Source organism: Artemia sp. Qi Xiang Cuo, chromosome 20 (genome assembly GCF_049724085.1).
Source record: "Artemia sp. Qi Xiang Cuo chromosome 20, ASM4972408v1, whole genome shotgun sequence".
NCBI lineage: Eukaryota > Metazoa > Arthropoda > Branchiopoda > Anostraca > Artemiidae > Artemia > Artemia sp. Qi Xiang Cuo.
The window spans coordinates 50,087,275-50,114,725 of NC_142813.1; the positions used below are offsets into that span (position 1 = coordinate 50,087,275).

The 27,451-nt window shown below is 34.4% G+C and overlaps 1 protein-coding gene across 1 annotated transcript in view; it reads right to left on the reverse strand.

Annotated features, from left to right (window-relative positions):
- Positions 1-19,270, reverse strand: part of LOC148940319 (methionine-R-sulfoxide reductase B1-like) — a 39,450-nt gene extending 20,180 nt beyond the window's left edge. The window contains exon 1 of the mRNA XM_089105975.1: positions 19,124-19,270. Coding sequence (XP_088962101.1) covers positions 19,124-19,247 — 124 coding nt within the window. The 5' untranslated portion in view covers positions 19,248-19,270. The remainder of the gene's footprint in view (positions 1-19,123) is intronic.
- Between the last annotated feature and the right edge of the window lie 8,181 nt (positions 19,271-27,451).

Here is a 27,451-nt window from a genome sequence, read left to right on the forward strand (position 1 = left end):
CTGGTATTAGCTGATGATAAAAGATGTTCTTGAAGACAGACGATATCGTATTTGTACGAAAGTTCGTCAATGATGTGCTCTTTCCTACGCGTTCCGTTTATATTGTACGAAATAACCGAGAACTTTTACAACATCATTTTTTCACACCGGCCGCAATACGAGACTTGAGTACTGGACACAATAGACTATGCGAAGTGTGTGACCCGCCGCAGTTTGCACAATTAGGGCTGCTTGTACAGGGTGCATCTTTCGAAGAAGAGTGATTGCCAGCACACCGTGTACATTTTTTCACTTCATTGTTGCATTTGTTTAGAACGTGATCAGGAGATCTGCACTTGAAGTAACGACGCGGTACACTTATAAAGTCATAAACGCTGAAAATTTTGTATTCGATTTTCACACCATTTTTTGTCGCGTCACTTTTACCAAACGAGTCCGAAAAGACTAGCTTGATAGTTTGGGACGACCCAAATCGACTTGTGTCCTCGACTCCAGGGTGCATTTTGAATTCACTAGTACTAAATAACAGCAGGATTCCTTTTACTGCTCCAAGGTACCGCTTCTGCAGAATCTTCTTGCCAGCACCCGAAATAACAGACTTCACAGACTCACAGGAATCAGAGGCTACAAATTTTTCAATATTCGTAAAAAGTTTATCTCCCAACGGTCGAACACTAGCAATTGAGTCATGACCACTTAGTTGGTCGATAAAGTCCTTACGGCTTGTCGGATCACTAATAGACGGTGGCAATTTAGAGACAACAATAGTAGAGTGGCTATCGGCTGGTTTCGAGGGACTGGCGCCAGACTATGGTAGTGGTGGGAAATGGTTGGATTATGCCTCGAACTGGTCGGAAATTTTCTTCAACTGGACATGCAGCTCATTCACTCTCGAAAAAAGAGCAGAATAAACTGTGGCTGGTATCGATGGCACTTCATTTGGGCTTAAAATAACAAATGCTGGGATGTCAAAATTGTCTGTATCGCCATTCTTGATAAAGTCCAGAATATAACCTAGATGGCTCAGTGACACTTTCGATCCAGTTTGCTTCTGAAATAAAGCTTCTGGATATAGCTTGGACTCAAGCCATTTCTTACCCTTCACGATATTATCAACGTCAAAAAACTCCGCACCAAACTTCTTGACCGTCTCATCATCCTTTCCTCTATCAACGTTTGCTGAACAGAATTCAGCACCGGACAATAATGCAAATTTTCTTCATCCCCTCCGAGCATGATAAACAGCTATAGTGAACTCAAAGTACGTCTTACTCGTTCAAATACTAAATGAATATTTAACTAATTAGGGGGAAATCATCGGTAAAAAAATAATTGTTGTACTTGTTAGAGTAGGGCCTTCCCAGTCCAAAGGAATAGTAAACGCCTTGGAAATTAAGCAAAAGTACCAGTAACCACTTTAATTCATTAAATATTTTTCCGGTGGTTTCCCTGCGAGAGAAGTTAGGGAAGCGGTGAAGGTTGTCTACCTTGTCCCCGCAATTTAAGGGGCAAGCCCAGCGGGTACCACGGCTCTTGCTAACAACTCTCCACCCCCCCTCCCTCTGCTTACTTTTCTTTCTCCACCTCAATCGCAGCGTAATTGCCTCAAAATATCGGATGTCCTATCTATTTATATTCGCACTGCTTGAGGGCTATTCCCCAATATTATCACTGACCTGTATTTTAATCCGTTTAATTGAAGAAACCAGTTCTTTATTATCCGTTTTCAAGCTAGATGTTCACTGTATGAATGGTAGTGAAGCACTTAGAGTAAGCCCTAAAAGGAACAGTTTCATAGCACTTTGTTTTGCTTTAAGATGTTCTTCTGGCAAGTTTATCCTCATATTTGTAATTCGCAGTTTCAAAAACCCCTTGTTGGACATAATTTGTGAAATATTTACTTGCTCGGCTTAAGAGTTAGCCTCAAGAGAACCGATAGCTATTTACTTTGTTCTGGTTTATGACGCTTAGATTTCTCCACTTAGAGCGCGCCTTAAGAGCAGCAATTACTTTGTACTTTGTTTTGCTTTAAGATGATTCTATGCAAAATTTATCCTCATATTTGTAATTAGCGGCCTCAGAAACCCCTTGTTGGAAATCAAGCTTAGCTTATGAAATGTGTGCTTACTCGCCTTAAGAATAAGTCTCGAGAGGAGCGATAGCTTTATACTTTGTTTTACTTTTGTAATTAGTGACTTCAAAAACCCTTTGACGGGAATCAAACTTAATTGAGAAATATGAAATTATTCCATTTAAGAGGAGCAATTTCTTTATACTTTATTTTGCTTTGTGATGCTCGTAATCCATGCATAACCTCATTTTTTTTTTAATTGGTGACTCCCTTGCATACCAATTTTGGTGGAAATCAGACAAAATTTATGAAACGTGTTCTAACTACTTAAGAGTGAGGGATTACTATTCGCGATCAACTTTGGTAGAAATCAAGAACAATTTATGAAATATATACGCCTGCTAACTCCATTTAAGAATGAGCCTCAAGTGGAGGAATTGCTATTTGGGTATTCTCAATTTTCTTCTTTTTCAGGGACTTTCTGCAGGTGAGTAAGCAAAACCTGATGAACTCGTCAGGATCTGCCAATAACAACACGTTCTTAGGAAAAATTGGAAACAAATTCATCTTTTCTGATTTGGCAAAAATTAAAGTAGATTTTGCAGAGGGTTTTGCGACAGATGAAAATATTACTATCTATGATCAATCAGAGGTTCGTTGTGATCTCGAAGTTTTACACCAGTGGATCTTAAAGGCGTGAGGTGCTTAACTGTTAAAGGCGTGTAAACCAGTGGATCTTAAATGTTAAAGGCGTGAGGCCTTTATAAAGCTTTAATTTTGAAAGTTTTCTGACAATGTGAGTAAGCTGGTGAATTGATTTTTTGTAGGTCATTTTGGAAATATATTTTTTGTCTAAAATACTGAGTCAATGATAATTCATTGCTACATGCCGTTTGCTGAAAATATGAGTAAGTTGCCAAACGGTTTTGTGAAGGTTCTTTTAGAATTTTTTTTTTAAGAATACAGGGTAAAAGTTATGTATTTGCAACATGGCAACATTACCATATTCTCAAATGTGTGTTGGTAAATAGGATTTTTGTTAGTTCTTTTGAAAGTATATGTTTTGTCAAAAAATCTGCATCAACATGTTTTGCAACATAATACCATTTCCATTTGTTGAAAATATAAGCAAGTTAGTAAAAGGATTTTTGGTGTTTCTTTGGAAAAGTATCTTATTTCGAAAATGTCGACTCAACATTATGTTTTGCAACGTGTCAACATTGCCATGTTCTGAAAATGTTATCTGGTGAATATATTTTTTTTTTGGAAAATGCATATCTTTTTTTTAAATCAACATTATGTTGTTTCAACATGGCAACATTGTCACGTGCTGAAAGAGTGAGCGTGGTGTGTAATAGATTTGTGTCTGTTCTTTTTGAAGTATGTCTTTTTTCTAAAATAAGTAGTCAACCTTATGTTTTTGAAACATGAAAATATTGCCATGTGAAATTAACCTATTTGTTTCTTTGGAAATCATTTTTTTTTCTAAAATACTGAATCAACATTATTTTGATGCAAAATTGCAACATTTCCATGTGCTGAAATTGAAGCTAGTAAATGGGTTTGTTACTTCTCGTGGAAAAATATTTGTTTCTTAAATCTTAGTCAGCATTATGTTGTTGCAACTTAGCAACTTTACTATATGCTCAAAATGTAAGTTGTTAAACAGATTTTGTTGTTTCTTTTAGAATAACATACATCTTAGTTTAAATCTGAGTCAACATAGTGTTGTTGCAACATGGCGAAATTGCCATATACTGATACTGTGAGTAAGGAGGTAAAGGATTTTTGTCTGCTCTTTTGAAAACATATCTTTTTAATGCAATATTGAGCCAACATTATTTTTTTTGTAACATGGCAACATTGATGTTTGTTGAAAATATGAGTAAACTATTAGTTGAATTTTAATATTTGTTTGAGAGTTTTTTTTTCAAATACTGATTTAATATCATTTTTTGCAACATGTCAACATTGCCATATGCTTTAAATGGGTTTTTGTTGCTTCTTTTGAAAATACATATCTTTCCTCTGAAACCTGTGTCAACATTATGCTATGCAAAATGGAAACATAGCCATATGCTGAAAATGCGAGTAAAGTAGTAAATGGATTTTTCAGGCTCTTTTCGAAATGTATCATTTGCTTGAAATACTGAGTCAATACTATGTTGTTACAACGTGGCAACATTGCCATTTATTGATTAAAGGTAATTGCTGTTTCGCAGAATTGATTAAGGATGACTTGAGCAGAATTGGTTTAGTACAACAGCTGATTAGAAGAGATAATAATCACAAGAAAATATATTTCGATTTTCTTATAAGGTTGCTGTTGTATTGAACTATCAATATTGTTGTAGAAAAATTTCGCAATGCAGCAATATTTTGCATAATATTTGGCATTCACGATATGCTTGATACTTTCAATATGGATGATATGGCAATACTAATTTTTTGTCCAATATATTAATATCAAATATCATCCAAGGAATTAAACATCAGTATCAAAAGATTTATCAATTGACAAGTTTACTGAATTTGGTTATTTTTAATCAATGTCTGTTGAGTATATGACTTGGAAAGAATTGATTTATAATTGATATGTTGTTAACTAATTTGCTTAACCCATTAATAGTGCAAAAAATAAGGAAACAGGCATCAATTTAGGGACTATTTAAGGGCTTTAGATTGGACGTCTAAGCGAAATGATTATTGTACTTTGAAAGAGCAAAAGGGCATCCAGTAGTTTGCTCATCTTGTCCTTACCTTGAGTTATGGAATCTCACATATGTTTACCAAAAATTATTTATATACATACAACTAGATACAATCTATCAAGCATTGCTGCAACCTTAAAAGGAACCCTCCCCCCCTGAAAACTCACCTCAAGGAAAAATGCCCTACCCCTGCAAAAAATTCACCCTGTACACTAGTAACAATCATGTTTTTAACTTTAGAAGTATGAAAAAATTCCCTCACAAACAATTCTCCATCCCCCTCCTCCCCCAACAGGCAATTCGTCTTCATTGGGAAATCAGGTTCATAAATCAAAAACACAATAATACATTGAATCAATAAACACATACATTTATTTTTTTTTGTTTTCATATGTCAAGCTTTCAAGAATAGAATTAACCCCAAACAAAGTTGTTCTTTACCCAACCTTTACATAAATTACCAAATTAATCTATTTTGATTATATATGAAGAGTAAGAACTGTCAGAATTTGTAATCAAATAACCTTTTAATTGAATATCTAGAGAAGTGAATAATGTGACCAGAAGACGCTGTCAAGTATCAGTCAATATAAAAAGCACTGAGAGCTTGGGGGGGGGTTGTAAAACCTTAGCAAGAGTTTATTCAAAACTCCTTAAAGCTTCTTGGCAATTGGACAAAAAGAGTAGTAATGTATGCAGAACATATGAAAATACACTCAATTCAATATATGTAGATTTGGATTATATTCTGCCATTAGGGGGTGGTATGGTACAATAGTGATGTACTTAAGGAACAATGTAAGCAATTGCTTTAGAATTTTTTTAAAGTAGTATCTAGAATTTGGTAAAATTCTAGTTTAAGGAATGTTATCAAGTAGTTTATCCAGGCAAATGCAATTTGCAGGAATGCATTCAGAGCCTTAATGATCTCCTGGGAAGTATTTTGAAGCACCTAAATTCACCCCATCTTCCTCTAAAGGGCCCAGACCTTTGATGACCTTTAACAATCTTTGTGTTATAAAAATGAAATCCTTCTAAATATATCTTATGCTCAAATGAGCCACAGGCAAATGTCAGTATTTGACAGGCACTTAACATTTGAGGTAGAAAGCACTAACATTGAGGTAGAAAGAAATTGATTTATCTTTAGAATCAGGATTTTATCCACTGCATTTGTATCAGAATTTTGGGTTTCAATCTCCTTTTCATATTTTTTTTTTTATTTTTTGGTCAGAATTCAGACAGTTAGCCTATAGACCTGTAAATTATACAATTTTCTAAGCCCTAGAAATTAGAAAAGGGTAGATATATTAGCTTGGCAATGCCTTCCAAGGTAAATATATTAAGCCCTGGATTCATTTCTAAAAGTTCCCTTCACCTAACTCAACTACCTCCCAAGATGACAAGAGGCCCATTGACTAGAATTTTATTCTATATTTTTTTTATTATATATAATTTAATAATATAATATTTTATATTATATAATATAATATATAATAATATAATATATAATTTAATAATAATATTTATTAATATATTTTTTTTATAATATATTCTATATAATTTTATTATATATAGAATTTTACCCAGAATTTTATTGTGTTTTCTTCTTGAGAGGCCAGCCACAATACCATGATATAGGCTAAGTAAGTGTTTAAGAATATTTAAAGTAGTTTCTTGAATTTTCCTTTATGTAGAAAGGAACCAATAAATATTTAGGTTTAAGCTTAGGATTGAGGCTATTGAGAAGGAAATATATTAAGGAAACAATTACTACTTTGTAATATGTAGAAGAATTGTAGTTAACATATTTTGAGGGTGCTTCCAATACAATCTATCCCTCACCCCTCACTCTAAGGGCAAATATATAGTCAAAATTATATATTTCCCATGTATTTTTGTATTTCTTGATTTTATTAGTGTCAATTCTATTTATGGTTACACAGGTAGAAACAAGGGTGATACATGAAAAAATACATGGGAAATCAATAATTTGAGTTAGTCTATATATTTACATATTGGGAGGTTGGGGATAAACAAAAGTGGAAGCACCTTCAAAATGTGTTAACTACAAATTTTCTACATATTATGAAGTACGAATTATATTCTTATTATTATTAGTATCTGATTGGCCAAGAAGGATAATTTTTGGCAGTCTGTCATCATCATCCACATCCATACAACTTATCTAGCTATCTGAACCTGTCTGTCGTAAAGCTTACTATTTGAATTAGCCTAGCCTATATTGTAAATATTTCCTTATAATAAGGACCAACCTGATATTTTAAGTAATCTAAATAAAACTTGCAAAGAGAGTGATTAGTAGATTTGGATAGAGAATAAAATGCCTGCAGTGGTGTGTTCAGTAAATATCAAGCAGTTCATATCAGTGGCGTATCCAGGATTTTGTTTCGGGGGGGGGGCGTCAGTCTACCTTTTTATAACAGTTATGTGAGCAAGAAAATTATCCATCACAGTGCAAGATTTCAGGCGGGGGTAGGGGGGGTAGCTAGGTAAAGAAATTAAAAGTACATACTTGTCATGAGTATTTCCAGTTGTAGACTTTTTTTTGTTTGAGAATGGATGACAATGTTTTGCCAACAGTCAAAATTTAAAAAAAAAGTTAGAAGCAGTGAGAGTTTCTATTTTGGGAGAGTAGTTGTTTTGGAACTGCCACGAAGCAGCAGAATTTAGAAACTATAAAATAAAGAAGTGCATTATTCCTTATATTTGCCTATGGAACCCTTGTTTTAGAGAACCAAATAAATAAAAAATAATATTATATCAAAGACAATTGCCCAGAATTTGGTTTTGGAGTGGTGGGGCCTCAGTCTACCTATTATAACAACCGTGAAAGCAAGAAATGTATTGATATTAACATTGTTTACAGAGAATAAAGCATAATTAAAATTTAAAAAACAGAATCAACTGCACTTAGAGAAACGAGCAACGAAAGACGACCTAACCTCTCACAGTAATAGCCGCCGGTCTTTTTTGGCTGCAAATCGATCAAAAACCTGGTCAGCTTCGACGTGGATATCGTGGTTCAGGGTCATGTGAGCTAGTCCGTTCAGACGCTCCTCGCCCGTTGAGCTCCGCAGATAGGTTTTTAATCGCTTAAGACAGCTAAAGCTCCTCTCAGCAGAAGCGGTAGTCACTGGTAGTGTCTGAAAAATCGTCAAAAGCCTTCGAATGCATGGGAAAAATCTTGCATCGCATGACGCAAGAGTCGAAGCAACAGTTGATGGTTTCTCAGACTTTCCGAGCCACTTCTGTTTCCAAAGGACTAACTCACATTCGAGCACACCTCTACCTCCGTGAAATCCCTCATAAACAGCAACAGCGTTCACAAATTCATTAATATTTAATGACTTGTTGTTAGCTAGCAAAAGTCTTCCGATTTTTTGAAAGATGCCTCCTAATGGCGCAAAAATCTTTGATCAAGTTCTTCAATAAGTGAAGCAAAGTAAGGTTCGAACAATGACTCGCGATAAAAAACCTTGATGGACTCATTATTGTTGATGGACGTTCGGCGGATAGGCCTTGGAACAGCTGGAGCCACATTTACCTCTTGTGCAAGCTCATAGGCTTTCTGAAAAATTGTTTCAAAATCATTTTGTTTTGACTGCAGTAAAGTATCAGAACATAGTTTAATATGCCGACGGCACTCAACTAAGTCTAAATCTTCAGCTTGCAGCGCCTTAGAGAAAGAGAGCATTATGGCACTAACAAACTCTAGCTCAGCCAACATGAACATAAAACTAAATTCGGTTGCTGCTGAAACCAATGCATTTGCTTTTGAAATAACTTCCGTGTCGCGCCGTATGCTGCCAACTATTTCCTCAAGTACGGAAATAATCGCACAATACAAAGACATAAAAACTAAAATGGAATCAGGAAGCTCCACCTATCTCGTTTCGCAAAACTTCACAAGCTTTCTCACGGAACTATCAGGACAAACGACAGCGACCGCTTCTCCAAACATATTCGTTCTTTTTGGTGAAGATAATAAAAATGATATAATCCGCTGTATATTAGCAAAGGTTGACCTAACAAGTCCTACCCTACTAGTTTTAAATAAAGCTAAATTTAAGCTTTGCGATGCGCAGTGGGTATAGATCAGATGCGAACATTTTTTCATAATTTCTGCTTGTGAACCAGAATAACAGCCAGATATGCTGCTGGTCCAATCAAAACCGGCCTCCACAAATGTCTCCATTTTTAATCCGAACGCAATGAAGAGAAAACTGTAAAGCAACAGTCAGAAAAACCGTTGCTACCGAGTTATTAGTAAAAAACGCTAAGTAAAGCAACCAACTAAAAAAAATAACTAGTTTCTCAGATATTTATTGTCTGGTTTCACACCGAGCTCTGCATTGGTTTGTGGCGACTCACGTAGTCCTACTCGTCGGCCCTGGACCATCACCTGTTTTAATCGGTCACTACTCCGCTTCTCAGAGCTTTCCCTCAGAAGCCACAACAGCGTGGATTTTTTTATTGGTGTTATGGAGCCGTCAGAAGTCTTGACAAGACAAAACCTAGAATTCTTCATGTTCGTCACAGGCTCACTAACCCGATTTTTCTCAACTTGGTGTTTCACACAGTGAGCAATCACTGGCAAATCTTCAAAGATGCCATCACTTTCCGAGCCCAATTCAGTGTCAGTCACGGAAGCCTTTTCCTGCTTATTGGACAGAGTATTTTCCTCTGAGTCATCGTCTGAGTCACTGTCGTGAAGAACAGAAAGACGAACATTCGGTACTTGGTGACCGAAAGCAGAAAGCACGTCGTAGGGTATCAAGGCTTTCATTATTCGCTGGCTTTCAATAAGAGCTCGCCCTAGCTCGAGCTTGATTTCATCGTCCCTGGGCAAAGAAAAATCGGAACTGACAGACACAACACCAATGGATCTAACTCGCTTGGCCTTGGGCAAGGACAACTGTTCATTAGAATATTGAGCTTCAAAATCCGTTATACTTTCATATCGACGAATTCGATGTAGAAGTTGGAGGAAGGAAAAGTTTATTACAGTACTGTAAGCGCTGGTTTGAGACAGCATCTTCCTAAAAAAAATCTTCACACGGTTGGCTATTCATGTCGGAGAGTTTGAAAAGGCGTTCGAGCCCAAGCCGTTTGAATCGACGAATGAGAAGCACTAGGGAATGCATATTTATCTCAGGGCAATGGTAAAGGTTTGTGGTAATAAAATTCTCGTTCAAAGCATAATGTCCACTTTTTAGGACCCAGGATCTCCAATGTCGAACGCAGTAAACAACACGACCAAGTAAAGATAACCTCTCGAGAGGAGAAAGTTTGCCATTGTAAAAAACACGCCGTACGCTTTCCATAAGCCAAAGATAAAACTGTGTTCCTTCGCTTCCAGTAACACGCTGTTTCAGGTGTGCCGGAGGCACGGAGGCACAGCTGGAGGCACGAAGGAAGGGACACCTGCGACGATCAGTTATTACCCCCTTGGTTGGAGCATCATGTAGTGTGACCTTAACATTAAAGTACCAAGAAAATGCTCTCTACCCGACTGTTCCAAGGCTTCAAAGATTGCCCTTGAATCGTTAAATTACTCATTTTATTACTTATCTCGCTGTTCCTGGGCAAAAATCAATTTTGGCAATTAAATCATAATCACAACATTTTTTCTCCCGATTTTATTAATGGTTGCAAAAACTCGTTTTCCTCGTAAAACTCGTATAAAAACAAAACAATTAACTTTTGTTAATTAAATTATTTGCGTACATGACTTGTTTGGTAGGTCACAGTTTGCCCTACTCCCCTCAAAAGTACTGAATTTTAGAGACATGGCTAAAAATTCTGGAACGGCTCTAAATGATCAATTCACATGGTAAAATTACCGTTTTTGCGGGATTCTACTTTTTGTTTCTGGAAATACAGGAATATGAAGGTATTCCAACATTAACCATGCTCATAGTTACACAAGAAATAGAATATAAAATGAACAAACTATTAATAATCCCATTTTGGGCTCTAGAAAAAGATTAATTTTCAAAAAAGTTTGATCCCACCCAAATAATGATCATTTTTACTGTTTCCTTTAATTGATCATAGCTAAGAAAATTTCTTACGAGAAGATTTCAAAATTTAGATTTGGTCGTCTTCAATCTAAATTGGGAATTGCATTTAATTACAAGTGACACATGCGTGCTTCAAAACACACTAAATACAAACTATTGTCAGAATAGTAGTAAAATCCTTACCGTCATTGCTGGTTTTTGCAAGCTTTAAGAAATGCTTAATGCTGGGCTGGCATTGCTTCATTTTCTTTCTTTCCTCTCACGCGACCTTTCTGTTTCAATGCTTAGCTTACACTGGAATTATAGCACCGTTTGAATGAACTATCGCCTCTTAGTCTGATTCCTTATCGCAATTCCTTCATTGCAGAGAAGCTAGTGCTTATAGCTCCGAGGGTTAAATAGTGAGAAAAAATTCTAAAAATTCTTGACATCTTGTTTGATTACAGGAGGCGATTGCACGTTTGATGATAAAATAATGATATAAGCTTGCCGGAGAAATGGATAGCCATTTAACAAAAAATGAAAAAAGGAACGGGTGTTGCAAATAACTTAAAAGCGTGAATATTTCGGAACTTACTTAAAAGCGTGAATTATGCCCGGGCCCCTCCGCCCCCCCCCCTGGATACGCTACTGGTTCATATTATTGACCTACAAATAAAGTGAACATACCCCTAGATGATATTTTATAAGCTCTTTTTGAATATAATAATTGCTTTTTTTGTAAATTCAGTTTTAATCCTTTTTAAGATCCTTGAAAATAATATTTTCATTCTTATTTTTTGGATATAAAAATGGGTTATAACATTTGTTTCAAACTTACTATTTCATTATAAATCCATCTTGTAAAAGCTGTATGGTTTGGAAACACTGACTTATCAAGATTAACTCGAAAAAAAAAAATCTGCCATGTTTTCTTCTTATTCTGTTAGACTACTTAAAATCTGCTGTTTCACATATATGTTGTAAAATATATGTGAGCTGACAAAAGAGATATGGTGCATGGAAAAATGGAGAAATTGTTTTGAATTTTTTATCCAACTTAATTGCAAACAAATCAATGCATGTCAATTATATAAATTTAACAAAAAAAGATTTTATATGAAATAGTAAGTATGAAACATATCTAAATCCTTTTTATACCAAAAAACATATAAAGAAATTATCATTCTCAAGGGTCTAAAAAATGCTTAAAACTGAATTTGCAAGAAAAGCAATTATTATATTCAGAAAGAACATAAAAAGTGCCATCTAGTGGTATTTTAACATAATTTGAGGATCAATAATACGAGCTGCTCAATATTTACCCATACTTTAGACTGTACACCAATCCCTGAAAGTTTTGCTTTCCTTACCTAGGCTAACCCCTTTCCAAGATAGCAAAAAGTAGCTAAACTAGAATTTTACAAAAATAAAAAGTTCAAACATCAACTCTGGACAAAAAAAAATCCTTAAATTTCTCCAAGCTGCAATTTAAGGTAAATATCTACTATATAATAAGGACCAAACTGACACTTTAAGGCTTTAAATAAAATTTGGGCAAATTTCTAGTGGGTCATATAATTTAGCTAAGATGAAAGTGAAAACATCATTTGATGTTTTTTTATGCTCTTCCATGGTCCATTAACTGCTTCCGGGGCTAATTGCATTTTGAACCTTTAAAGGGGCCCCAAAGGTATTTTATACAGATAATCAAAGAGCATAAAAAAAGCATAAATGATGGTTTCACTTTCATCATAGCTAATTTATATGTCCCACTTCAAATTTACCATGAACTTCACCCCCACCCCCCAATGTGCAAATATATACCATAAACTGTCAACAGCAAAGTTTTGAATCACAAAATTCAGTCCTATTTTTGTTAACAGCATTTGAAAATCTTGAAATGATAGAAAAATGGCTTATTTTTAAGGTGTCTAGTAGTTGAGGTTTGAATTGTTATAAATAAGTACTTTTGGAGTATATTATTCTTGAACAACTTATTTATGAAGTAGTGATATGTTTTTAACTTATTTTTAATAACTTAACTAGTGTTACCTTAAATTACCTTAAATCACATCTTCTAGTGACTAAGGTTTAACCTTTAGATGTTGCCAGGTAATGTTGACTTGATAATCTTAATGTCACAGTTGGATTATCACTAATTACATATATACAGGACAACAGTTCATAACATAATTCATAACAACAGGACAATTAACTCAATTTTCATATTTATAGGACAGTTTGGTTTTTTTGTTGGGTTAACTATATGTATTGACAGCTGGGCATACTTGGGGGTTAAGGGGGGCAGGTGGTATCTAATAGATATCACTCCATGATGTTGGTTTGTCCCACTGTGTCTTCAATGATTTGCCACTCCAATCACAGTCAACAGCAACTTGAAGCTATCAACTGATCTGGCTGACACTGTAGATTTGCTAAATGAATTCCACAGTGGAACAATGCAATTGGTGAAGAAGTTGAACTTCTTGTGCTTTCTGCTAAATTTGATAACTTCTTTGTGTAGTTTCAAAAATGCAATTCCTTTGGGGCCCCTTTAAGGGCTCAAGATGCAATTAGCTCCAGAAGCAATTCTTGAATTATAAAAGAGCATAAAAAAAGCATCAAATGATGTTTTCACTTTTATCTTAGCTAAATAATATGACTCACTAGAAATTTAACAAAATTTGCAAAGGAAGTAATGAGTAGATTTGGAAAGGGAATAAAATGCCTGCACTGGTATGTCTACCTTTTACTACCTATCTAAGAAATAGAAAAAAATCCCCTTTTTCTAAATATGCAGCAGAGCCCCTCAACCAATTCTGCATAGCCAATGCTTAAAGCATCAAGGGTAGAAGACCTCTTTTTAGGAAAGACTACTTTTCTATGGTATTCCAGAAAAATAGAGATAGGGTTTTACTACAGCAATGCAATGTGAGTGTAGACCCAATGACCTCTCAAGAGAGCAAGCCTAGTGGGAGTAATTTGTCATCATTAATTTCAAATATGGCCTCTATTTTAACAAGCAATTGAAAAGAAAAAATTATATTTAATATTTATGATTTATAGACAAAAATCAAGCAATAAAAGTTAATTTTTTAGAATCAGAAGGCAGTCAGCTTTTTGTTAATATGTGAATAAAACTAAAAAACTGAAAGAATATTTACATCAAAATAGGATAAGTAGTATTTCCAAAAAGAAGTCCTTCAAGGTAAGTCAATGAACTAATAGTATTGGCAAATTTCTAGTGGGTCATATAATTTAGCTGAGATAAAAGTGAAAACATCATTTGATGCTTTTTTTTATAATCTTTTATAATTCAAGAATTGCTTCTGGAGCTAATTACATCTTGAACCCTTAAAGGGGCCTCAAAAGTATTTCAGTGCTTGTCAATTAGCTGGAACCCACACAATTTATTGTATATGTAAGATGCTTAAGAAACTAGTCAAGGGAATTGGATTACAAACTGTGGTTTGTTATTGCATTTACAATATTTAAACTTTTGTTTTTTGGGGTTTATGAGGAAAAAAGGTACCTAGATTAGGTTATGTATTTGATATATGCTATGCTTTACCCCCCTCCCCCTTGATGTGCAAATATATAGCCCAAATTTGTTTCTAAACTATTATATTTTCACCCTATTTTGTTTTATTTCATTAGCATTAACCAAACTTGACTTCTTGCATGGGCTCCAGCTAATTGACAAGTACCAGTATTTCATTTTTGAAACCACAAAAAGAAGTTTCAACACTAGTTAAGTTATTGAAAAGTGGTTAAAAAAATATCACTAGTTTATAAATAAGTTATTCATGAGTAACATATTCCAAAAATACTTATTTATAACAATTCAAAACCTTATTTATCAGGCAACTCAAATATAAACTCTTTTCCTGTTGTTTCAAGTTTTTCAAATGCCACTGACAAAAATAGCACTGGATTTGTGATTTGAAACTTTGCTGTTGACAATTCAGGGTATATATTTACATATTAGGGGTGGAGGGGGGGGGGGTAAAGTTCATGGTAAATTTACAGTGGGCCATATAGTTTAGCCTAGCTAGGATGAAAGTGAAAACATTATTTGATGCTCTTTTATAATTCATATAAAATACCTTTGGGGCTTGTTTAATGGCACAAGATGCAATTAGCCCCAGAAGAGATTATTGAATAATGAAAGCAAATAAAAAAAGGCATCAAATGAAGTTTTCACTTTCAACTTAGCTAAATTTGCCTATATGACCCACTAGAAATTTACCATAATATTAATTGTTTGATCTTCAATAATTTAATAATAACCATATTGATGCATAGCTTAGATTTTTGGCTATTCAATAGGGTAAAATTCTATTTTAGCTACTTTTAGCTATCTTAGAAAGGGGTTAGATTAGGAAAATGAAACTTTCAGGGACAGGTCTACAGGCTAAAGTATCAGTAAATTTTTACCAAATCATATTATTGACTTACAAATAAAGTGCACTTGATGCCTTTTTTATGCTCTTTACGAATATAATAATCATTTTTGTTGGAAATGAATTTTAGCTCCCACCCCTATATATACCAATTCAGGGTATATATTTGCACATTAGGGAAGGGGGGAGTTTAATCTTACCTCTGATTTACATCAGAAATAAAGTTTACCCCCACCCCCCTAATGTGCAAATATATAGGGGACAGTGGGGATGGTTGGTCAGTGGGGTAGGTTGAACACTTGGATATTTGTCTGCCATCTGCTGAAAAAAAACTCCTACTGAATGTGAGGAATTACAGTGCAGTCACGCCATGAAAAAATGGCAGCAGTAGACTCCATATGAAAAGAGTGGACAAAACTTGTCTCTTTTTTGGTGAGTTTTTTTCAGAATTGTTGCTAGACTTAATGTTCTTTTGAGAGAGAATGAGAAGGCCCATCTCAGAAATGATTCCAGGATAAAGCAGCCTATTAATTGGTTTCCTTTCAGATTTGGAAGCAAGCTCTCAACATTATTAGTTTTTCAAGGAACCATGTTTTTGTTTGTGCATCCTGTGTGGGGCAGATTGGACATTTTTTGGGGGGCAAGTTGGTCATTCTGAAGGTGCACTGTCCAACCTGCCCCACTGGGTGAAAAAAAGCATTAAATTCACATTTTTTCCATAAGTGCAGACCATTATAATGATTTTTGGTTATTGTTATGTCATCTTTCTAGGTGAGATCCAACAGACATGCAGACCTAGGCTACAATATAAAAACACAAAATGGGACCATTCCCAAAGAAGTCATGAGACAAGCTGTGCAAAAAGTACTGGAAGGTGGAAAATTTGCCACTATTGCTATTTGCTACGCATGTGAGATGGATATCCCCCACTCAACTCTAAAATGCTATGCCCACAAATTCTCTGAAGAAGGTTGTACAAGTGCAACTGATGTTAGTAATGTTACAGTAGAGCAGTTTGTGCCATGGTATAAAACATGCATAGTTTCCATGGCTGAAGAAGAGAAAAGTTTTGAGGAACATCTTGTCAGAGTATCCCATCTTCAGCACAGACTGTCACCAAAAGAAGTCAGAACCTTGGCATTTGAGTTTGTGCGGAAATTTGGTAAGGATATTTGTCATTGGGAAGAAGCTAGAACAGCTAGTAAGGACTTGCTCTGGGCCTTCTTACAGCATAACCCATGCTTTCTCTCAGATCTCCAGAAGCAACAAGCATTGCAAGGGCAACTGCTTTTAGCAGACCTGTAGTCAATACTTTTTTTTACACATACAAGGAACTTTTGAATAAATATAGTTTTGCTGTTTGTGATGTTTGGAATCTAGACAAGGCTGGCCCCACTTTGATCAGAATCCAAGAAAAATAGTTGCTGAGAAGGGAAATAAACAAGTTGGCAGGATTACATCTGGAGAAAGAGGCGTACTAGTTACCATGTATACCGCAGTGTCAGCTGAAGGTACTGTTATCCCACCATTCATGATTTTCCTAAAGTTAAATTGTCTCCCACATATGATAAAGGAATATCCGCCAGGGAGTGTGGGTGTTCCTCATCCCTAATGATGGATGACTAGAGAGAACTTCGTTGTTTTTCTGGAGCATTTTATTTGCCATAGCAAGCCAAGCATTGATAGACCAGTGCTGCTTCTAATGGACAATCACACCAGTCATATTCCCATTGAGTCACTTGAGCTTATGAAAAAGTCCCACACTATCACATTAACCTTCCCACCCCACACCCATAAACTGCTAACTTTCCCAAGCCATAAACTGCAGCCTGTTTGACAACTTCTCAAGCTCCTTTGGCATTAGTGTCTGCTGCTACTAGTCAAGAAGTAGTAAGACCCTATCCAAAAGCTCCACCAAAAAGATCTGATGCAATCAAACAAAAGAAAGGCAAATCTCTAGTTCTCACAGATACACCAGTTAAAAATGCCTTGATTGAAGAACTGTCAGCTAAGAAGAAACAAAAAATTGGGAAGCCTGTTTTTATTGGGATGAGAAACACCAGTAGGTCAAGAAAAAATACTACAGAAGTAAGGGTAATTTTTGCCAAAGCAGAAGCTATATGTAAAGAGCATAAAAAAAGGCATTGAGTGATATATTCCCTTTATTTGTATATCAATAATATGATTTGGTGAAAATTTACCAAAGTATGTCCCACGAAGGTATTTTCAAGTGCCTACCTCCACTCCTTCTCTCTCTATAGGGTTTTGACCTTTGATGACCTATAAGAATCTGTGTTATAAAAGTGAAACCTTGAAAAATAGATTTTCTGCTTAAATGAAGTACAACAAAATTGTTTTCAGCTTCACAACTTTGCTCAAATCCAACTTATAAGGTTTTAAAGATATGCAAATACATTTCCAAAATTTGGAAAAAAAATATTAATATGGTGTAAAATTTGGTATAAATTTAGAGTTGGTACTGTTGATAAGGAGACATGTTAAGAAAACAATTCTTACTTTAAAATATGTATAATGATCCTGGTTAATATATTATCCAAGGGGAGAACCTTTATCATCAAGTATTTCCTCTAAAAATCCTTCTTTTTCCAACTTAAAAAAAAAAATCAATTTAAATGCAATGCATAAATCTTTTGAAATTGCTGCTATAATAAATTGTTTTTATAGATAGCATTCATTCCAGCCAAGTTCCTGGCTGAGTCCATTCATTTTGAATTGTAGTTAGTTTAGGTTGTATTAATATTTTGTACTTTTGCCACTGCTCATAAAAAAGAAGGAATTAACAAAGACCAGGATGAATGAACACTATCTATAGAACAACTTATTTGGCAATTCATAGTGGCAATTTCTAAAGATTTGTGCATTTTGTCAGCATGGAGGTTTATTGTAATTTTTTTCTTTTAAGCTGGAAAAAGAAGGATTTTTAGAGGAAAGAATTGATGATAAAGGTTTTTCCCTTGGATAATATGTTAACAAGGATATTTATACATATTTTAAAGTAAGAATTGTTTTCTTAACATGTCTCCTTGTCAACACTGCCAATTCTAAATTTATACCTAAAATTCTAGGTAAATTTCTACCAAATCATATTATTGACTTATGCATAAAGTGAATATACCACTTGATGCCTTTTTATGCTGATTACAAATATAACAATTATTTCTATCAGAAATGATTTTCAGCCCCCCCCCCCCTCCTATATATGCCAATTCAGGGTATATATTTCTACATTAGGGGGGGGGCAAATTTTGTTTCTGATGTAAATGGGAGGTAATTTTAAACTTTAACCCCACCCCCTCTTAATGTAGAAATATATACCCTGAATTGGCATATATAGGGGGGGGGGGGGGGTTAAATTAATTTCCAAAATAAATTTTTGATATATTTTTAATCAGCATAAAAAAGGCATCAAATGGTGTATTCACTTTATTCCTAACTCAATAATATGATTTGGTAGAAATTTACCAAAGTCTAGCCTACTCAAATATCAGGAATCACATTTTCAGAACTAAAGCCAGAGAAAAAGAAACTGAGGTAACCAAAAATTAAGGTAAAATAGGCTATTGTTTGGTCAAAGTTTCAATAGGTATAGACCTGTCATGTAGGCAGACTTCAGGACCCTTTACAGGGAGAAGGAGTGGAGGTAGGGGCTTCAAAATATCTTCCCAAGATATACCTTAGACCCATCCCTGAAAGTTTCATTTACCTAGGCCTAACCCTTTTCCAAGATAGCCAAAAGTAGATAAATTAGAATTTTACCTTCATTGGTACATACAATTCTTCTCAATTCAAATTTAATCAGATGTGGGGTTGTGAGTGTTAGCTAGCCTATATAATTTTGCTCAATTGCATAGCCTACTGGTTTTTTCAAGCAAGTTCACTAAGCTTTACCATGTTCCCAATGATCACGATATTTCTCTCCAGAATTCCAAGCACAAAATGACATGTTTCTAAGGCCTTTACTAGCTTCTTGTAAAACTTCTTTAGCAATTGGGGGTAAAACAGGACGAATCATATTCGGCTTCTTCAGTTAAATACTGCCAATGTTTATAATTCTGTAAATCGTCTAGCAGTTTTAAAGTTTTCGGGGCAGGCGTACTATTTTGTCATTCACATACGACAGCTCATTTTATTGAAAATTAAATTTTATTGATCTATGTTCATGTGTTCTGATCAGGAACATAAGGACTTTAATTACATTATCATTAAAATTTCTGATTTTTAGAAAATTAATGCACTATAATCTTACGTTGTTTGACAGAAGACAGCTTTAAGAAAAATTTGAGGATTCTAATTTTACGTCGGCGTTTTCGGTGTCTTCATCATATCGATGGAGGGTAAATATCATAAACTGTTCAACACAGATGACTATTCACATTGAAGACTCTCTCAGTTCTGATCGACACAGTCAATTTAACACATATTCAATTGAAAAATCTGAAAACACGACAAAGGCAATTGGGTATCACAATTATAAATCGTTTTGACATAATATGTCAAAACGATTTATAATTGTGATACCCAATTGCCTTTGTCGTGTTTTCAGATTTTTCAATTGAATATGTGTTAAATTGACTGTCGATCAGAACTGAGAGAGTCTTCAATGTGAATAGTCATCTGTGTTGAACAGTTATCATTGGCAGAACGAAAAGAAATAAAAGTGTGACAGCTCCATGCTAAACACGTTGACGCAAAACATATCGATAACTTGATCAATCCTGAACAGCGCAGTTTGTTCATTACAGAAAAATTCGGAAATGCCGAAATTTCGATTTCAAATCGACGCCGCGCCAATTTATTGGTGGAGTTTGACTGGTGAAAAATGTGCCGGTGTAGAAAAATGTCTCTGCGAGTCTTAAAACAAATAAAGACACCATGGGAAGAAAATGCCGATTTCTTCAGGATGTAAATATTTAATGCCTTTGAAAATATTTAGTTTTTGAACATATAATTTATTTTACAAAGGCATGTGAAATTGACCATTTGAGAGGCTGTAATTTATGTTTAAGTCAGATGTTATCGCAACTTGAACCTGGATAAATCACCCTCAGCAAATCTCTGTAAAATTAATGGCGCGTAGCCATTTAAACCTAATGAACGGCACATAGCCAGTCCCCCATTTATAGAAGCATATCTTATCTCTTTAAACGAGAAATAATTTTGTGTATATATATTGTATCTCAATAAAATTATTTACATAAGTCAGAAGTTTCAAAAGATTTGTTAAGAGCCTTTATTTTAGAAAAAGATCAAATGAGTAACGTCATATTCATGAGCATATTTCAAGAGTATAAATACGTCATCTCCGTTGCAGAAGTGGTTGAGTCGTTTTTAATTATGATGTTATGTGTCGTTTAGGATATGACGAATTTAAAATTTTACAAGAAATATAGCTAGGTATAAAATAACAAGTGCAATAAGTCAAACGAAAGCAAAAAAAAAAGATATTAGCGTTTAGAAAAATTGGGACAACAAGGATCAAAACGAATTAAAAACGAAAGTTTAAGAAAGGGCTGCATGCATAATACAGCCGCAGCAACATAAATCTCGCCAATGTCTAATATAATTATTCAGGTTTTATTAAGCATGTGATTGTTTGTCTATTTATGCATTACCAAGAGACTGGGCGTCGCCCAGGCTCTGAAAGTCAACACGCGGTAGGCTTGTCTATATTTGATTCTCTAGTTACGTGTTAGCATAACCATCACATTGTTATTTTTTCGAAGATCACACTGCCTTTAAATGACGATCAAATAAAAGTTCAAGTAGGGATAATTACTTTTATTAGACAGTGAAACAGATACAAAAAGTTCTGGATATTTCGATCACACATACAGTGACTGTAGTCAGTAGATTAATAATTTTTTCAGTATGTTCTTTTTGTTTTAACTGCAACACTTTAATTTATCTGATAATAAAGGTCACTGTATATGTGATCGAAATATCCAGAACTTTTTGTATTTTTTTCACTATCTAATAAAAAGAATTATCCCTATTTGAACTTTTATTTGTTCGTCATCACGTTATTCATTAATCACAAGTCATGAAGCACCAAATAGGGAGTTTTAATTGAATTAAGGAATTCTGGGGTGAATTTAATTCCTCCTTCCTGTAAATTTATCAAGGAACCGGCAATTCTATAGAATTTATTTTCTACTAGGACGTGTTGTTACTCACTTTTTCGCTACTTTTTCCGACCATATATTTCGTTTACGATTTGGTAATACTATCCCTATTGCGTATCTTGCAACTGCAGATTTCTTCGTTCATTATTTTCATTTGGGATTCGTTGTGATGCTTGTTGCCACATGTCTTCTAGCCGCAGATCTCGTTGCGCTTTATTTTCGTGCATGATCACACCCAGACATTTTCCATGCCTTTTAATTTAGCTATTTGGATTAATTCAAAATTACTTTTTACTCCACTTATGGTTATGACATCATTCATCATCTTATATACGAAATTGCAGTTGTTTTGACAAAGTTTGATTTATTTTAAACATTGTTTTTTTTGTAATTATAAAAGTGAGTAGGTGTAGTGATTATCTTTATTGTAAGCCTTTAGTCAACTTTCTAATATGTTTCGGTGCCCCACTAGTAGCGGAAAAAGCGGAAAAAGATGCTATCCATGCAAAAAAAGTGACTTTCCTTATTTTTCAAGCCAATGGATTTCCATTGCTATTCAAGACACGGGACTATAAGTTTTCTACATAGATATTTCAGCCAAGACAATTCCAGTTATGTTCTTTTGATTGAATCAAATGTCTTTCTTAGGGATTTCAGGCAATTTTTTTCGGTTACTATGTGCTGATTACAATTCAATGTGAATTTTGTTGTTTCTCGTTCCATGGCCTTTTTTTCAGCTATTCGGAGGAGTTTGTTGTCTTGTGTAATTAGGCATGTGTCATAGAAACTAAAAAAGATACGACTACTGTTAAGGGAAAAATGATATAATTTATGCTCTTTAAGTTTATATGGATATGACGTCACTCACATGATTTTTTTCAAAAAATAAGACTCTAAAATGATTTTTCTAAAATTTTTACCTATTTAGATCGTTATTTCAAGCCAGAAAATCCCAGGATAAAAAAATATGGAGATGTTTTTAAGGAGGAATTTATATATAAATTAATACCCAGCTGCTCGTCTAAGGGTATAAGATAAAAAAATACAATCGAATATGTTTTAGCTCTTTACTTTTGCTTTTGATTCGTTGTGATTCGCTGTCGTTTGTATTCAAACTGAATATTTGTTTTTGTTCTTTACTTTCGTTTTTGGCTTTGCGTGATTCGCTCTGTCGCTGATCTTTCAACCTTTGTTTTTCATTTTGGAATATCATCACCTCCGAATTTTTTTCAATGAACTTTACTTTAGTTGCTCGGATTGATCTTTGTTAATCACATTGTTCATTTTCTGCCAGTAATTAAAAAAAACTTTCCGAAAAATAAGTTTTTCAAAGAAAAGTAAAATAAACTTAAGCTCAGGAGATACAAATACCTGTTAAAATTTAAACTAAAAACGACCAGAAATTACTATTAAAGAATAAATGAAACCCAAAACGAAGAGAAATAAAATAAACAATCATAGCAAAAAACATACAACAAGTAATCATATAAATGAATAAATAGATCTTAAAGCGAGTAATGCCTAGATTGAATATAAAAATCAGACTTAAAACGAAAAAAAAATATTTTGATATTAAAGTATAAATGAAACTTAAAACAAACAGAAATTAAATAAACAATCAATGCAAACAAACATACAATATATATTAATGTAAAATGAATAAATAAATCTTAAAACGAGTGAAACTTAAATTGAATATGTAAATCAAGTTTGAATCGAATAAAAATAACTACAAAAAAGAGTTTGGGTATCACCTCACTGCAGAAGCCGAAAACCTACTGCGTCATTGGCGCCTTACTGAAAACTATATGAGTCTTGAAAATTCTTGGAAAGTATAAACAAAATCAAATGAAATTAATTGTTGAAAAATCCATCAGTTCAAGATTTTTTTTTCACTGTAATTTTTGTTTTCATTTTCAATGCTGTAAGAACTGGAAAAGAATGAATCTGTAATATACGAGTAATTCGTTTTCAGTGAATCTCCAATGACACAGAAAATTTTAGGTTTTTACAGTTAAAGAAGGGGACAGTATCCAAATTTTGTTTGTAGTGAAACTATATTTGTTTGGAAAGAACTAATAAATTAAACTGAATATTTCATGTATTATGATATTAATTGCTGAAAGCTAATCAGTTCAAAATTTTACTGTAATCTTAATTTTTATTTTCAATATTAAGTACAAAAGAAAACAGATGTAATATAATTCGTTTTCAGTAAAGCGCCAATGACGCAGTAGGTTTTAGGATTCTGCAGTAAGGCAATGCTCGTTTCACTCGTTTCAAGATTTATTAATTCATTTAAATTAATATATATTGTATGTTTGTTCGCATTGATTGTTTATTTAATTTCTGTTCGTTTTAAGTTTCATTTATACTTTAATAGCAAAATATTTTTTTTCGTTTTAAGCTTGATTTTTATTTTCAATCTAAGCATTACTCGCTTTAAGATCTATTTATTCATTCATATTATTACTGGTTGTATGTTTTTTGCTATGATTGAATATTTAACTTCTCTTCGTTTTGGGTTTCATTTATTCTTTAATATTAATTCCTGGTCGTTTTGAGTTTGAATTTTAACAGGTATTTGTATCTCCTTAGCTTAAGTTTAAAATGGCCTTTACTTTTCTTTGAAAAACTTATTTTTCGGAAATTTTTTTTAATTAATTTTTGTTTGTTTTTGATTGCAAAAAGTTTCAAGTTTTTATGGTATGGGGGGGGGGGGGTTGCCTGCTGTCCGATTATTCTTGACTTTAAAAAATGGATCTAGAACTTTCAATTTAAATCGAATGAGGTTTTTTTTCAAAGTATATACGATTACCTCTTGGATAAAAACCTTATATATGAACTATAGACAGCTTGCATAACTTGTGGACAGCGATTGACAACAATGAATGGATTGAAAAAATAGCTCCAATAAGGGTGTTTAGACCTTTTCACTTGCTGATACAAAAGGATCACGACTGTTTAGAATTGACCTTAATAGGATTTTGTGTGCCAAAGCAATTTCTCATCTATCACAGAGTATGTATTTTAACCTTATAATTGGATAATTATAATAGATTTACTATGTGTTCTTCCCATACAAAACTTAACCTTATTAAATGTCTTTGGGGTGGGAGTGGCGTAGTTGGCACAAAGAAGTAAACTTTAGCATGGATAGTAGGAGAGGGGGAGGGTGAGGTTGGAAACTCATCCAATACGGGACGGAAATTCACTTATCTCCTCCCTTCCCGATTTAGGAGATGAGACAGACTCATTGGGCTGTAGAATGTCTGACCGTTTGAGTTGTGGAAAACGTTAAAATACTCAAAATACTTTATATTTTTAGTTATTGCAGGATTGATTTCATAGATTGTGGAATGGTGGGCCCCTGGCCCATCATTTGGGTGAGTATCAACTCATAATATGCAATTTTGATTAATTGTTCCGTGTTATGTGCATATACTATTCTATATATATTGTTTTGAGTTATACTTTTATCGCATTGCGTTCATTTTTAAACCTTGAGATAAATTCTGAAACCTTAGCGTAGACAGTGGTGGGACGAAATCTCCCCCCTCACATGCATAATTGAGCAGCCACAGAGAAAGTAATACAAATGAAAATAATCTGTCTTTTGAAAATGTCTTTTTTCAAGACACAAACAAAATCCTCTAAAGGAACCTGAAGTGCTATCTCTGACATTTCCGTTGATTCTTTATTCCCGTTACTTTCAGATGTAAAATTTAGAATATTATCGAATGGGTTTAGTCGTCCCCGCCCTGAATAACTTACATTTGGAAAACCCATCCCTGGAAATTCCTCTCCCCTCAAAGAACATTTTCTTTTCCTGCTAATAATCCTCCCAGGTTAACTTCCACCCAGCAGAAATTTCCCAGCTGTGGAATATGCTCCCCCAAACATGTTCCCCTCAGATAATTTCGGATATTCATAAGAAGGGAAGCTGAAATTTCTGCTCAACTTTTTAGGTCAGAGGCAATGCTATAGCGTTACCTAAGTAAAGAGCCATTAGGGTTCAATGAATTAATTCTTATTTATTTTTCCAGGGGCAATTTATGTGGAAGAGGCTGTCGCATAAACTTTGGAACGGGGTTCATTGAATTACAAATTAAAATTTACAGTGCCCTTACACCAGGGGTGGATCCAGGATTTTTAGGGGGAGTGCAAAATAGGTTGATCCGATAACTTGCGTTAAGAGGTTTAATGCTAAGGGGTGGACGAGCGGAGCTGGCTGTGAAACACAAAATGAGGAGTTTTTAGAAAAAGACCCGATAAAACATTAAAGCCTTATGGTCTTTATGACCTTTGGTTTTCTATTGTCTAAAACTTAGTAACAGAAAAAAATTAACAAAAAAACTAAAATAACTTTACAAAAGAGATAAGCATTAACAAGCATTATATAGAGTTATCCTCCCATTTGCGCAACAAATGGCAGAGAGGGGTCTGGTTTAGTGCAAAGGGGTGGGTGGACGGGACTGGCTGTGCAAAACCTTTCAGTTGGTGGTCCTTTTTTAACTTATCTTATTGAAAAAATAAAAAAAAACAAAAAAAAAACGTCGAAACCTTATTGCCTTTGTGGCAATGAGGTAATCCTTTTATATGGAAGCAAAATCTACAAACAGAGAAAATTCTTTTAGTATCTAGAGTGAATTATATAATCGTTGCAGTCTATATAGCTATCATCTCATTTAGGCTACAAATGGGAGGATGGGGTTAGATTTAATGCTAAGGGGTGGGCGGACGGGGATGGCTGTGCACAACCTTCTCATTGATGGCCGTGTTTTCACTAATATTAGTGCACAAATAAAACAAATAAAACATCGAAACCTTCTTGCCCTTATGACCTTTAGTTTTTTATTGTCTAAAGCTTAGGAACATAAGAAAATTAATCTAAAAAATTAAAATAACTTTAGACAAGAGATAACCATTCACAAGCAGTGTATAGAGCTATCCTCCCATTTGCGCTGCAAATGCGAGGATATTAGGAGGTTGGACAGACCTATCCTCCCATTTGCACTGCAAATGGGAGGATATCAGGGCGTCGGGTTTAATGCTAAGGGGTGGGCGGGCAGGGCTGGCTGTACACAACAAAATGAGGAGTTTTTAGAAATAGACCCAATATAACATTAAAGCCTTATGGTCTTTTTGACCTTTTATTTTCTATTGTCTAAAACTTGGTAACAGAAAACAATTAATTATAAAAACTAAAATGACTTTACAAAACAGATAACCATTAACAAGCACTATATAATGCTATCCTCACATTTGCACTACAAATGGGAGGATATTAGGGGGTTGGGTTGAATCCTAAAGGGTGGGCGGACGGGGCTGGCTGTGCACAAACTTCCCGTTGGTGGCTCAGTTTTCACTAATCCTTGTGTACAACGAAAAAACAATAAAACATCGAAACCTTATTGCCTTTATGACCTTTAGTTTTCTATTGTCTAAAACTTAGTAGCATTAAGAAAATAAATTTAAAACACTAAATTTATTTATTAATTTACATTAATATGTATTGTATGTTTGTTTGCATTGATTGTTTATTTAATGATTGTTTGGTTGTTTAAATGCCCCCTGGGCAAAAATTACCACGCCTATCCCCGGGCCCTGGTGTGCTTTGTCGACACCGGAATTTTTTTGTTATCAGAACTTTGAACTATTTTTAACAAAATGTCTATCTCAAAGTCTTTATCTGATACATTTAGGGCGTGGAGGAGGTGGGGGCTAGTTGCCCTCCAATATCTTTTGAATCTTAAAAATTGAACGAGAACTTTCAATTTCCAGTCAAATGAGCCCACTCTCAAGTTTAGACGAGCATCCCTTCCATAAGAAATAATGGGAAGGATTCGGAGAATCCTTAAATTACAACCCTTGCCCAGAGGGCTGTGGGGGAGTTGTCATCCTCAAAGAACCTAATTTCCAGAACTTAAAACTACGTTTAATAAAATGGCTGTCTCAGAATTTGATTGGATGTGTTTGGGAAAAAGGTAGTCGCGATAGGGGGGTTAGTTGCCCTCAAGTCACTTTCGACTATTAAAAAAGGCACTATTCCTTCGAATTTCCAATCGAACGAGCCTTTTTTGAAGTTTCTACG